This window comes from Panulirus ornatus, chromosome 11 (assembly GCF_036320965.1).
Source record: "Panulirus ornatus isolate Po-2019 chromosome 11, ASM3632096v1, whole genome shotgun sequence".
Taxonomy (NCBI): domain Eukaryota; kingdom Metazoa; phylum Arthropoda; class Malacostraca; order Decapoda; family Palinuridae; genus Panulirus; species Panulirus ornatus.
The window spans coordinates 58602897-58618598 of NC_092234.1; the positions used below are offsets into that span (position 1 = coordinate 58602897).

At 41.7% G+C, this 15702-nt stretch overlaps 1 protein-coding gene across 1 annotated transcript in view; it reads left to right on the top strand.

Annotated features, from left to right (window-relative positions):
• The window catches only part of LOC139751575 (trehalase-like), a 49412-nt gene extending 34186 nt beyond the window's left edge, over positions 1–15226 (top strand). Inside the window, exons 2-3 of the mRNA XM_071667158.1 lie at positions 8820–9961; positions 10181–15226. Of these exons, the coding sequence (XP_071523259.1) occupies positions 9230–9952 (723 nt within the window). The 5' untranslated portion in view covers positions 8820–9229 and the 3' untranslated portion in view covers positions 9953–9961; positions 10181–15226. The remainder of the gene's footprint in view (positions 1–8819; positions 9962–10180) is intronic.
• Positions 15227–15702: the final 476 nt, after the last annotated feature.

The following is a 15702-nucleotide window of genomic DNA, read 5'->3' on the forward strand; positions in this document are numbered from 1 at the left end:
CGCAGGGAATACGTGGGAAGTATTCTTAATCCCCTATCCCCAGGGATATATATATATATATATATATATATATATATATATATATATATATATATTTATTTATTTATTTATTTATACTTTGATGCTGTCTCCCGCGTTAGCGAGGTAGCGCAAGGAAACAGAAGAAAGAATGGCCTAACCCACCCACATACACATGTATATACATAAACGCCCACACACGCACATATACATACCAACACATTTCAACATATACATTTTATTTATTTTATTTTGCTTTGTCGCTGTCTCCCGCGTTTGCGAGGTAGCGCAAGGAAACAGACGAAAGAAATGGCCCAACCCACCCCCATACACATGTATATACATACACGTCCACACACGCAAATATACATACCTATAAATCTCAATGTACACATATATATACACACAGACACATACATATATACCTATGCACACAATTCACACTGTCTGCCTTTATTCATTTCCATCGCCACCTCGCCACATATGGAATACCATCCCCCTCCCCCCTCATGTGTACTTATATATATATATATATATATATATATATATATATATATATATATATATATATATATATATATAATGATTTAGTAAACAGAGAAGAGATATTAAAAGCTCTGTGGAAGATGAAAGCCGGGAAGGCAGCGGGTTTAGATGGTATTGCAGTGGAAGTTAATAAAAAAGGGGATGACTGTGTTGTTGACTGGTTGGTAAGGATATTCAATGTATCTGTGACTTGTGGTGAGGTGCCTGAAGATTGGCAGAATGCATGCATAGTGCCGTTGCACAAAGGCAAAGGGGATAACGGTGAGTGCTCAAACTACAGAGGTATAAGTTTGTTGAGTATTCCTGGGAAGTTTTATGGGAGGGTATTGATTGAGAGGGTGAAAGAATGTACAGAGCATCAGACTAGGGAAGAGCAGTGTGGTTTCAAAAGTGGTAGAGGATGTGTGGATCAGGTGTTTGCTTTGAAGATTGTATGTGAGAAATTCTTAGAAAAGCAAATGGATTGGTATGTAGGATTTATGGATCTGGAGAAGGCATATGATAGAGTTTATAGAGATGCTCTGTGGAAGGCATTAAGAATATATGGTGTGGAAGGCAAGTTGTTAGAAGCAGTGAAAAGTTTTTATCGAGGATGTAAGGCATGTGTATGAGTAGGAAGAAAGGAAAGTGATTGGTTCCCAGTGAATGTTGGTTTGCGGCAGGGGTGTGTGACGTCTCCATGGTTGTTTAATTTTTTTATGGATGGGACTGTTAGGGAGGTGAATGCAAGAGTTTTGGAAAGAGGGGCAAGTATGCAGTCTCTTGTGGATGAGAGAGCTTGGGAAGCGAGTCAGTTGTTGTTCGCTGATGATATAGCGCTGATGGCTGATTCGTGTGAGAAACTGCAGAAGATGGTGACTGAGTTTGGAAGTGTGTGAAAGAAGAAAGCTGAGAGTAAATGTGAATAAGAGCAAGGTTATTAGGTACAGTAGGGTTGAGGGACAAGACAGTTGGTAGGTAAGTTTGAATGGAGAAAAACTGGAGGAAGCGAAGTTTTAGATATCTGGGAGCGGATTTGGCAGCGGATGGAACCATGGAAGTGGAAGTGAGTTACAGGGTGGGGGAGGGGGCAAAAGTTCTGGGAGCATTGAAAAATGTGTGGAAGGTGAGAACATTATCTCTGAAAGCAAAATTGGGAATGTTTGAAGGAATAGTGGTTCCAACAATGTTATATGGTTGCGAGGCTTGGGCTATAGATAGAGTTGTGCAGAGGAGGGTGGATGTGTTGGAAATGAAATGTTTAAGGACAATATGTGGTGTGAAGTGGTTTGTTCGAGTAAGTAATGAAAGGTAAGAGAGATGTGTGGTAATAAAATGAGTGTGGTTGAAAGAGCAAAAGGGGTGTTTTGAAATGGTTTGGTCACATGGAAAGAATGAGTCGGGAAGGATTGACAAAGAGGATACGTGTGTCAGAGGTGGAGGGAACGAGAAGTGGGAGACCAAATTGGAGGTGGAAAGATGGAGTGAAAAAGATTTTGAGCGATTGGGGCCTGAACATGTAGGAGAGTGAAAGGTGTGCAAGGAATAGAGTGAATTGGAACGATGTTGTATGCCGGGGTGGACATGCTGTCAATGGATTGAACCAGGGCATGTGAAGTGTCTGGGGTAAACCATGGAAAGTTTTGTGGGGCCTGGATGTGGAAAGGGAGCTATGGTTTCGGTGCATTATACATGACAGCTAGAGACTGAGTGTGAATGAATGTGGCCTTTGTTGTCTTGTCCTAGTGCTACCCCGCGCACATGCTGGAGGAGGGGTTTGTGATTTCATGTGTGGCGGGGTGGCGACAGGAATGAATAAAGGCAGCAAGACTGAATTATCTAAATGTGTACATCTGCATGTCTGATTATGTATTATATGTATACGTTGAAAAGTATAGGTATGTATATGTGTGTGTGTGTGTGTGTGGACGTGTATGTATATACATGTGTATGTGGGTGGGTTGGGCCATTCTTTTGTCTGTTTTTTGCGCTACGTCACTAACGCGGGAGACAGCAACAAAGTATAATATAAAAACATATTAATAAAGTCCGGCATGTGGTTATGCTGGGAGTGAAATTTCACCTTCGATAAGGTTTTATCATTGTCAGTGGATGAAAAGGAGTACATTCTCGTCAAAAAATTCCGTATTCTAAAGGAGTGCATCCTTTCCCTGCTCGTGATTGTAGCACAGACTTGAAGCTGTAGGAGCACCGCCAAAGGGGTTCATGGTCTATCCAATTATCTGCCTGTTTATCTGTATATTCATTAGTCCATCCACCCACTTATCTATCTATATATCATATCTGTTCACTCGTCTATCTATCTGTATATCTCATCATCTATTTATCTTTCTGGGAGAACCCTAAAGTTACAATTTGCATACAATTCACGTACAAATAACAAGAAATCCGAGAATGCACTTTTAAACGGCGGCCAACTTTAGTTGATGCTTTAATTTTTTTCACTTATGTTTAACTTTTCATTTGGTCTATGATTCCATTTCTTGACCATAGAGATCATTGGAAACCCAGCAGTAGAGTTTGAACATTTTGTCTTGCATCTTAGTAATTGAGTCATCAAAGGGAGCATGATTGCATCATCCTTGTGGGAAGGTAGGTTTATGTGACAAGTATCCTAATGAATTTGGTAAAAGAAACTATTTGTTATGTATGTTTTATATTAAAACATTTTTCATTTGGTCATGTTAATATTGCTATCTGTATTTATATTATATGCAAGTGTTAGTGGAATATGTAGAATCAATTATGGGTAAATACAGTGTAATGTGTTTATTTGGTTGTAAAATGAAATTAAAACATGTAGGAACAAACATATCCATGATGTATGTACATTGTAGAAGGAACATTCATACCGCCAGCCTGAGCCCTTCCCCATCAACCATCCCTCCGGCTTGGATCCCTTCCCCATCAATGTTCCTGCCAAGCTGGGGCCTCCCCCTCCACTGTCAACCATCCCACCTGCTTGGGCCCATCCCACCTGCCTGGGCCCTCCCCAGTCAACCGTCCCTCCAACCTAGGCTGTCTCCCTTCCTGTCAACCATACCTTCGGCTTGGGCTCTCCTACCCACCCGTCAATTGTACCACCAACCTAGGACCTCCATAAACCGCACTGCCAACCTAGAACCTCCACCAACCTTACCGCCATCCTAGAACTTCCTCCATCAACCATACTGCCAACCTAGGACCTCCGTCAACTGATGTGCTAGCCTAGGCTCTTTTCTGTCAACCGCTCCACCAGGCTAGGCTCTCCCTGTTAACTGCACCACCAGCCTAGACCCAACCCTGTCAACATACCACTATACAAGGCCCTCCCTCATCACCTATCCTGCCAGTCTGGGTCCTCCTCCTCCTCCCCTGTGAACTGATCCACCTACCTGGGCCCTCCACCATCAAACGTTTCATCAGCTCGTCCCCTCTTCCATCAACCGAACTGCCAGCCTGAGCTCTGCTCCTTCGACGTACCACCAGCCTGGGGCCCTCCCTCTCTCAGTAAGCCTGGGACCTCCCCCTCCTCTGTCAATCGTCCCGCCAGCCTGGGCCCTGTCCCTCCCCATCAGTTGTCCTGGCCTGAGCCCCTCTCCTTCAACTGTACCTTCAGCCAAATCTTTTCCCCCGTTAAGTTACCGCCAGCTTGGGCCCTTCCCCGTCAACCTGTGGCCTCCCCTTCTCCCGTCAACTCTACCGCCAACCTGGGCCTTTTTCCTCCTCCGTCAACCATACTGCCAGCCTGGGCCCCTCCCCCTCTCTCGTCAACCGTTCCGCCAACTTAGGCCCTTCCCCTCCCCGTCAACCGTACCGCCAGCCTGGGCCTTCTCTTCCCCTGTCAACAGTACCACCTGCCTCCCCCCCCCCTCCTTCCACGTCAACTGTATTCCCAGCGCCCCCCCCCCCCCCCCCCCCCCCCCCCCCAATCATTCGTCTACCGCTCCGCCAGCCTGCCTCCCCAACCCTTCTCCCCTCGCCGTCAACACCCTACCTCACCAATACAAAGGAAAGTATCCCACTTCATTAGGAATATTCATCAGTTATTTATGAAATATTCTGAAAAGCAAAAAACAAAACAAAAAAAAAATATGCTCACTGGTTGAGCGTCAGTCTCGACTAGTAGTCATTGTTGAAAGGATGAGGCAGGGAGAGGATTACGAAAATGACGTCAAGGGAAAACGCCAGATATTTGTGAACAGTACAAGTCTGTATTCATCTCAGGATGCAAACAGGAACTGGATGATGGAAGACAACCATTATGTAAAAATTCTATTTATAGATATTGAAATATCAGAAGGTGATTTAATCAGAGCAGTTGATCTAGATCAGAGAAAATTTAACCCCTGGACCAAATGGACTTTCAACTGTGTTCCTCAGAAAGACAAAATCAGGAATAGTAGAACCATTGATATTGTTGAGGTGAAGCAAAATTGGAGACATTGAGAAATTGGCTTATGAAACGCCAAAACACAAAGGAGGACCCAAGGTAATAACGATAGACGACACAGACCAGTTAGCTGGACGTAGCATTGATTAACAGTCTTGGAGAAAGTGGGTAGACACCAAGAACAACTGCATAAATGTAGCCAACATGGAAAAAGTACTTTCGGTAATGATTTAAAAGTTTATTCCTTGGCAGAGGACTGGACAAGTTTTCTTGAATTTGCAAAAGCATTTAATAAACCCCCATTTTTGCTGGAGAATTCATCTAAAGACGTATAAGCAGAGCTGCCAACCATTACATTTTTGCCATTTTTTTTTTAGAGGGAAATATGGCGGTATGATTTTTCTTAGTATTTTTTTTCTGGTAGTATGTTCATTATTGTACACGTATGTGTATGTAATGTATGGGAAGTGCACAGGGGTGCACTGTTCAATATGTAGTGTACGTTCTTATCGCGCACACAAGCACTAATGCAGTGTACTAAATAAAAGTCGGACATAGGCCAGTTTCTGGCCATTTAGGGAAAATCACCGCAAACATTGTTGGCCGGTGTCACCATATCTTTAGCTGGTGTAACCAGACTGGTCTTACTCCTAGGCCAGGCCCTCTGGAGCCTTCAAAAAGCCGGGCAAAATTATCATATATAGAAGTGGATAAGAAATTACTAATTCCCTTCCATATATTGCTATTCTTCAAAGTATTAAAAGTTAACTAATGTTTTCGAGCAGATGACGAGTAACAACGAAAATATTGCTAGAAAAATCAAATCCCCAGCATGAAAGTTACGTTATCACATCAGTCTGTAGGTTCAGTGATTGCAAGTTCTCCCCCACCTGAACATGTGCAGTTCTAGGGAAAAGTGCTATCAACGACAAGATGAGGATATCTCTCAGAGCAAAAACATTCTCATTAAAACAGAGGGAAGAATTCTTCACATCAGTCAGGAAATACTTGGTTTGTGTATGTGATTATGTGCTCCAGAAGTTCCAACCCCTGAAGAATGAGCTGATTCAGAATGCCAGTGTTGCTGAGCCAAGGAAGAGAATGGATGCAAAGTTTGCATCGATGTTCTACTTTGTGAAGAAATTCCGTTTCATGGAAGAGGAGATAGATGAGTTTGAATGTGTTCACTACCAGATAGATCAGCTTGAAGGTGTATATCTTGATCAAAGAGCTGATGAGTTGTGGGTGGCCATTTCACAAGAGACAAGTTTTATGAGTAGATGTATATACATCTTCCTAGAATTGTTTGCTATCTGTCAATTGCTCACAGGAATGCTGAAGATGAGATTTTTTTTAGTCTGGTAAGGATAAACTCTGAATTTAGCCCAAGTCTTGGCACACAAACGTTATCAGATTTTCTCACACACAAAGTGTATAGCTGTGGCTATATAAACAGTAGTCATCAAGTGAAATTCAGTGAAAGAGCTTCTGGAGAAATGCAAGCAGTCAACCATTGCTTATAACAAAAAGCTCTCTAGTCAGTACTGAATATGTGTGGACAAAAAACATTAGAACCTGATGACACTTCGAGGACCGAAAATGAAACAACTGACTAGATACTTCGTTGGTTTTAAAGTGAACAATTGTGCACTATCTACATGTAGATTAACGAATGAAGATAACAGCTTGAGCAACGGACATTCAATTTCCTGTATTGAAAGTGCAGCCTGTATTGCGGTTGGTTGTAAGTTTCGTTTTGCAAAATTCCTTTTTTAGAATTAGAAATTCCTTATTTTTGCCATCTATTCCTTTTTTTGTTTGTTTGACAAGGATGGCACTCTGCATTAAGGGTACTCTATAGTACCATATAGAAATTATGATGAGTACTTTATAGTACCATGTAGACATTGGTAAGTACTCTATGGTACCATGTAGACATTGATAAGTATTCTATACAAATATAGAAATTGTGACAAGTACTCTGTAGTACCATGTATAAATTGATAAGTACTCTATAGTAACATATAGAAACTGTGACAAGTACTCTATAGTACCATGTAGAAATTGTGATAAGTTTTATGTTGGGTAGACTGGTAAAGGTCTTTTTGTTAACTTAACATAAATATGGTATAAGAACAGGACAAAATACCTCGTGTAATCATTTTCAAAATTATGATCATTGTATTGACTGGAGTAATACCATCTTAGTTATTAACTCCAACTCCTGTGCCGCGAGAAATATCATTGAATCTTCTATTATTGAATACACATCCTCCTCGAAGGCTCAGATTGGGGTGTCTAAATGTGTGTGGATATGACTAAGATGAGAAAAAAGAGAGATAGGTAGTATGTTTGAGGAAAGGTACCTGGATGTTTTGGCTCTGAATGAAACGAAGCTGAATGGAAAAGGGGAAGAGTGGTTTGGGAATGTTTTGGGAGTAAAGTCAGGGGTTGGTGAGAGGACAAGAGCAAAGGAAGGAGTAGCACTGATCCTGAAACAGGAGTTGTGACAGTATGTGATGGAGTGTAAGAAAGTAAACTCTAGATTGATATGGGTAAAACTGAAAGTGGATGGAGAGAGATGGGTGATTATTGGTGCATATGCAACTGGGCATGAGAAGAAAGATCATGAGAGGCAAGTGTTTTGGGAGCAGCTGAGTGAGTGTGTTACTAGTTTTGATGCACTAGACCGGGATATATATATATATATATATATATATATATATATATATATATATATATATATATATATATATATATATATATAATTGATGTAAGAATCGAGAAAGAAGCGTGGTATGTTGACACCTGGCTGAGAATAAGCATACATTCTGTGAAAGAAGTAGTTACCGTATAGTGTCCATGTTAACAACTGTTGTGACCATGTAAACTGCAAGACATTTAACTGATGATATTGAACATATATCTCAAGTTTCACGGCTGTGATGACGGCTGTGATGACGTAGAATACGTTAGTATTCGCCAACCTAACGATGGGAAGAATGAGTTGCTGGTTATCTCGTACTGCTTATATAATGGTTGACATCTCTGTTCCATTATATTTGGTTTTTCTAGCATCGTTTGGACATTGACCTATGAAATTGGATGTTATCTTTGGAATGAAACACTCCATGAAAAGATGCTGCTCTTCTGCAGGAGTGTGACAAACATCGTCTAAAACAATGTTTTAAGGAGTTTCGTTATTTTTTAGACGAGTGACTAGTTTGACTCCGCCATCAAGGTCCTCACCGATGTACTTGAATGAATATACATACATACGGTGTAACAGCTTGCTAGCAAGAGGAAACCCCAGTAGAATTAGTCCATGATAACGTTATCTAATGGTGACGGATGGAAGGGGCAGCTTACCTCACTAGGATGTTCATTATCTATTTAAATTAATAAAGCTTTTAAAACACTACATTTAAATGTGACTTTAAAGCTTGTTTCATATTCTGATGATAAATGACGAAGGGAATAGGAAAATTAGCGACATGAGTGTTTACTCATTCTCCTTGAAACTCTATTTGGAAAGTGCAAAATGCGTTGATTGTATAATGAAATATGGCAAGTATTTAATGGTACATATTTATTGAAGTGATTAGACGTATCCTGGTGCAGTGTGTGGACAGTGGGGCAAGTACTTTACATACACCAGTGTGCGTTGGGCTACCGAACCTTGTTGATTTGCTAGTCTCTAAGGAAGAGACTATATATTTGGTTACATAAGCTTTCGTGTGCCGGTTTAACGTTTAATTCAATAGATCACAATGTCGTCTCCCTCCTAACTCCAAATCCTATTTCCTATGTGCCTGTCTCCTCTCTTGCACATGTATTACCACTTGCAGCACTAACGTTCTATCTCTTTTCCATGTCTTGCCAGTGGTTCGTGGAACTGAAACTATCAACAGTGGTGAGGGTCAAGTAAAGGTAACTAGTGATTGCAATGGAAGTGTGTAATATCATAGATTTGTAGTGAATGGTAAGCAGGGAAGATGAGAAGCTTTTTGATAGGTGAAATGTAGGGTTGAGTGTGCTAGTAAAAGAGATTGTAACTGCAGACAGTTTTAACCTGACATGCCCTTATGTTTTGAATGATAGAGAACGGGATATCTTGCCTCTCTCACAACCAGCATAGAAAACGGATACGAGTCGGCGGGCATAGCAAACATTGTTTCGGCCGTGTCATGCAGCCACACTGATGTTAGTTGCTGGAGACGCTGTCTTTCTGTAACCAGTGATCTCTAGTGATGAATGGCGTAACCACAGTAGAGTGAAGGTGGAAGTATAGTTATGATAATGAAATGTACTGTGATGTCAGTCCGCCGACGTTGTCGATCATGGAGTCGCCAGCGTGGATTGATCTTCTTGTTGCTGGTGGTATTTGGTATGGTTATGACCACCAGATTTTTAATGGAAAATGATAAAGAGGTAGAAGAACAACCCCCTTGTACAGTGTCAAAAGAACAAAGGCGAGAACTATACCCGTTATTGTCTGCAGTGTCGACCCTCTTGTCACGTTTGTCTATCACACATTTTCTGTGTTTTGATTCCTTATGGGGAGCAATACAGGAGTCTGGACCGCTGCCCTGGGATGCTCACGCCCATTTTTGTGCCCTGAATGAGAAAGTATCTGTGCACGATGAGGCTGAGCTGCTTCGGGCCTTCCGACGTCGTGGACTGACGCTGGAGTACAGCTCAGCGGAAGGTCAGTACACCATCAGGAATTCATCAGCCGAAGTGAGCAACTTCGAGGCTCCGACAGTACGGGTGGTGCTCTTTGAAGAGGACGCTCGAGTACATATGTTGAGGCGTGTTGGCTGGCGGCGGAGGCTGTTGCCCCCAGACTGTGACGCCCATCCGACACTTCAGTGCTTCCCGCCCAACCTGGCCGCCGTGCCCCTGCCCCTGAGACCCTTCGGGCCTCTCACCCTCCCTGCTCCGAGGGAAGACATCGACCTGCTCAAGTTTCACTATCCGGAGACGTGGTGGCGACCCCTCCAGCCTCACTGTTAAGTCCTGAAGGTATGGAATTAGTATTGCATAAATTAGATGGATATTATGTTTGCATGAATACTGAGGTTGTAGATTACGTTTCAAAAAATCACTTCATTAGATTTCTCATCAGTGAGTATTAGTGAGTATTAACTAGAATTAAGTTCTGAGATGCTGTAATGTAAATGAAGTTCATTGATATAAAGTGTTTCATCAAGGCACAAATTAATGAACAACGGTCCATTCCAGAAAGTGTCCGGAGTTATGTGTACACGGTCATGGTGGTTGGGCGGGTGACACACGACATGATCATCTGCTGGTGCTGGCTGTCAACACTTCCCAGGCCCACAACTTCTTAACCCCCAGTGTTGGATATTGTTCAGCGGCCCAGCACATCTTGATCTCGCTTGCAGCAAACCTTCAGTATCTCCTTTTGAACACAGTTCAGGCATTGATCAGTGGTCTGTTAATTTGGTAAATACATTAAGATGAACATAGGTAGTGAAGAGAATATACTGATGTGTTACAGGCGAAACATGAATATTCCTTAAGGACTTAGCAACAGCTTTTGAAATTTTTGTTCGTTATACTTTGCAACATATGTCGTCTCAATATTTATTCGTATACTGTTGTAAAACAGAACAACCTGCTGCTGTGCTGCTGAGGATGATATAGTCAAGATGCATATAGATATGGATATTGCCTTCATGCTCAATGGCTTCATAATATATATATCGAACTATGTACATTCATGCTGTGAAATATTTGTAACATAGGTAGTTGGCATTTCATAGGTTCTTGTTACACTGTTAGCGTCAAATATAAGGTAACAGATCGATCAGACTATACTAGGCTTTATGTGAGAAATAGTTCCAAAGTTTACCCAGTTTGACTCATTTTAATTTGAACCGATCGAGGTACCTCGCTCCGAGCTTGCTTGTTTCCTGCTTCCGAGAGCCCGCGGTAACTGCTGGCAGCCAGCAGACGACGTAATCTCCAATTTCGAGTTTCGCCTCTGAGGCGTTATGTCCCGGTGACCTACTTTTGCTGGGATGCTGAAGCGTTCAAGATACATCTGCAAGTTAAGTTACATGATCCTATAACACATGAGGCTCACAAACTCGGATGTACAACTTAATCAAGTGGGCGAGAATGCGGACGCCTGGGTTAGCAAATTAGTTGTTTGTGGCAGAGGCCAAGTGTGGAGACCTAATAATAGGCTTCCACCGCGTCCAGTCGTCTGTAGTTAATAGATTTTAGCATCATTAGTAGATGATGCTTGTCAGTAGATAGATATTAGATGTCCTAAGTTTAATGCGGTACATGATATAACATTGGCCTAAACTATTGCTCAAGAACCTTGCATAAATGAACGTATACAAATATTTCTATTTCGTGAACCGAATTTTATAACTGGCGCATAATGTGCTCATGTTGAGATTTCAAGATGTAATTCATCATATTACATGTTGGCAAAAAATGCTTAATTTTCAGGCTTAGTGTAAAATTATGTTACAGTTGTAAGGAACTGATAGCTATGGCTGGTCAGTATTACCATCTTATATATTACTCAAAGGTGGTGTAGGATTAGGGTTCTACTATGTTGCAACAACATCTGAGAATAGTTACTTTACCATTATAAACCACGCTTTACGTATCTTAGTTATTTACTTTTGTCAGGAGGATGAATAATGTATGAGCTAAATTACAAAAGTTTGCAATTTACTAGTTCACACTTACTATAAAGGGACCGTACACTGCCTAATAGTGGAGATATGATTAGTGTGAAAACAATACTGCAACACTGTAACTTTGGTTAGTGTTGGGCAGTACTGTGTGAGTTACACTACCTCCTGATACACTTCCACAAACACAACCTTGACACAAGAAGGAAAATCATAATAGTAACTGGTATGTCCTCCCGTGTTTAATGTGTGTTGTCATTAGTTCATAGCTATTGGTTTGTGTATTAGTAGACTATGTATAATTTTGTTTCACATTTACCCCAGGAGTTCCCCAGAAACCTTTTATCTGGAACTGCTGCTGCTCTAGGCTGCGCTACGTCCAGGGGCAGGGAAATAATAAGACTTCTTTGGAGTGAGAATTTCTTGACGTGATTTCAACCAGGCGAGTCTGACAATCCTATATATATATATATATATATATATATATATATATATATATATATATATATATATATATATCCCTGGGGATAGGGGAGAAAGAATACTTCCCACGTATTCCCTGCGTGTCGTAGAAGGCGACTAAAAGGGGAGGGAGCGGGTGGCCGGAAATCCTCCCCTCTCTTTTTTTTTTTTTTTTTTTTTTTCCAAAGGAAGGAACGGAGAAGGGAGCCAGGTGAGGATTTTTCCTCTAGGGCCCAGTCCTCTGTTCTTAACGCTACCTCGCAGACGCGGGAAATGGCGAATAGTATGAAAGAAAGAAAAAGAAATATATATATATATATATATATATATATATATATATATATATATATATATATATATATATATATATATAACCTTTGACCTTTCTTATGTTACTGGAATCCGTCTGTATATGATGGTACACCGCCATAGAAAGGTAATATGAGTGAGGCTATATCATCATCACCAGTGACGGAAGGATTACAGTGTCGTCCCTCCAGGAACTCGTCACTCCGAGTGTCCATCATTTCCCTGGTACTACTTACAGCGCAACCATAGAGCTGCAGGAGCCTCGTAAAATGGTCCTGGGTTTATAAGACTAAGAGTTATGATCTTCCCTCTACATATTCTTTTGACTTGTTGCTGTTCTGTGATTGAATAACTTCCTTTTACTTTATATATTATAGTTGTGGAGTGTGAGAATATACTCTGTGTGGTAGTAATAAACTTTGGCATTTTTATACCAGAATATGTGCGGTAGTGTACGTCTTGAGTATGTTTTGCTGTTGTAGACATATTAAAAAAACAAAAGTATCTTCCCGGTTGAGTCTGATGAATTTTGAAATGATCAGAACGACTCGTGTTGTTTCGGTAGTTGTTAAGCGTGAATGAAACAAATTTCCGTAAAATTAATGGCCGCCCCACTTTATACTTATTTCAATTGATATATAAAACCATTCAAACATTTGTTATTGCAATGACAGGAAATCATATCGCTAGCAATCGATATATTAGAGTTTTGTGAAAGCAGTGGTACCAATGTAAGGCTAGGCTAATCGGCATTTCTCAGAATTTGTCGTCCATAGTGTCAGATTCTTTCACAAAAAGTGACAAGACTTTTTAACGTGAGTGTATGTTAACATGTGGTATATCGATTATGGCTTTCATTCACAATTAGCTTCAGTGTCCTGATTACATGAGGAAGGGTTGATACTTTAAGTTATACAACAATGTTCTAAATAAGGTTAGGTTAATGTAACCATCATAGATCATTACGGGTCCTTACCAAACTCCTGCAGGCTAAGATTTATTACACCGGATGATATAACTCATGCATTTGGGTTATAAAATGAGATGGTATGTTGTGCAGTTTGACGAGAAGTATGTTAATATTATTAGATAATCGTGTCAAACGAGAGATAATGCTGCTGTTTACTATGTGAAGTTTTCACTAAGTAACATTGAACACAACACAACAAGGTAAAGGTTGTCTGGAGGGCAGAGCGGGGATTACCGTTAACAACTGACACGTCAGGGCTACAAGGGCTTGCAAAATGTAGGTCATACGTTACGACTGAACCTCATTGTAAATACCATTGTAAATACTATAGGAGGTGTGTATGACAGTGCGAGAAAATGCTGATATATGAAAGTGTTTATTCGGGTATTAAGAAACAGGAAAACAGGAGAAAAGCGTGGCAGTGATGGCCACTTCAGGGGAAGTTCTGCTGACGAAAATCTGATGTTCTGGTAAGTGACTGTGTCATCGCTGGCATTAGGACCAAGTGAAATCTGTGAAGTGAATCAAATGATTTTTCGAATCGTCGAAGTAGATGAGGTGAGATAGATACAGACAGAGGGTTTGAGTGTAGGTTATGTATGTATTGGGGAAAGATCACAGATAAGATGTGACGTTGATACAGTGTGTGTTAGAGTGAGATAAGTAAAGCGAGATTAGGAATCTGAGGGAAGGGTAGATGGATAGAGCATGGGGATGAGTGTGGACTGTCAGTGGAGGAAGGAGGCTGGGGTGTGTGAGGTCAAGCCTTGCAGAGTCAGACCTACAGAATGAAGATGCGTTTTTCTTGTCTGTGATGTTTGCACGGGCGCTATAATGTCTTACAACATTGCATATGTTGCCCCGTGGAGGTGTGGTGTAAAGCATCAGGTGTTGCTGGGTGTAGAGGACAGTCGTTGGCAGTTCTAACTTAGGTATGGAGAGTTTCCTGCTGTGTATAGAGGAATCGTTACACTTCCAGCTACCATCACTTCCCATATTTTCTGAAAGTCCTTGAATGGCCGAGGATGTTGTGGTTTGTCAGGTTTAGGAGATGGTCTGGTTACAAGGGCGGGCTGGGGCACTGTGGGAGCAGCAGCCTACTGATGAAGAGTGGCACGCAGGGTGATGTGTCTGGTGGTGGTCACCTGTGAGTCGGTCGCTTCCTTCGTCAGGGGCACCTTCTTTACCGGCTGGCCTGCATCCCACCTGCAGGAGCGTGTCAGGCCCGGTGGGGGAGGTTGCTGCCTAGGGTGCCGGACCTGAGCCCCTGTTTGCAGATCCCACTGTAGTCCTGCAGCAGAGGTGGAGTGATAACTTTCGTCTTCCAACTGTTATCGTTTCAGAATGATACACTACAGATGTTTTGTGTATGAGTTTGTTACTGTCCTAATGTAGACTCGGTTTAGTGTGTTTTTAGAGGAGTTAAATCAGGAGAGACGACCCCCATCCCCACCCTTTCAGAGAATGGAAGGAAGGAGGTTGTTTGGCCCTGAGTCGGTACTTAGGCTCTTGACACCCCCTGGGATAAGTGACAACACATCCAAAATCATCCCCTAACACGGGTCACATCCTCCAACATTACGACGTTTACATAGGGCACATCACCAACACTTGGGTCATTATTCCAAAATTTGCTGGATTCATCGCGGTTATTGTTGGAGCAGCAGTATAGCTTGCCTTTGTCAGGAACAGCAGCCGTTTGTATGATCAGGTGTGGCATGGCCAACAGGATGGTGGTGGAGAGTAGAGCAGCCACTGGGATGCCTCAGCTCAAGCAGTCTCTGCCTCTACCTCGACCAACTGGTCTTGGCGATCCATTTTTACTGTGAGCACGAGAGAGACGATAGTAATAAAGCTGTACAAATTCAAGAGGTTTCTTATTTCCCTGTTCGTTTTTCTCGATATATTATTCCTGGATTCACCTGGGTCAGGAAGCCCACGCCAGTCGTGTCTCTCTCCGTAACGAAGGAGGACGTTGATTTCGGCGTTCCTCCCTCCCACTGATCAACAGCGCTGTGGAATGCCATGATTTTTGGGCCGATTTGCCTGAAAGTTGGACGTCACGTATAATACCTTAGTCGGAGGCGCCAGGACTCGTTCATTGTTATTTCACATTGGTCTTTTAAAGGATCTGATGAGGTCAAAAGCTGAATAAACAACTGAAAAACGTTGATTCTGAGCAGGTGTTCCCTGTCTCAATCACGTGAGAGGAAACACTACGTACAGTTTCCCACAGGTGCCGTAATGAATTAATGATACGCTGCAGATGAATTTGTGATCCCGAGTTATTCATGCTATTGTTTAGGGAACAAATGTCACTTGAAAGATTTAACGGTCATTTTGCA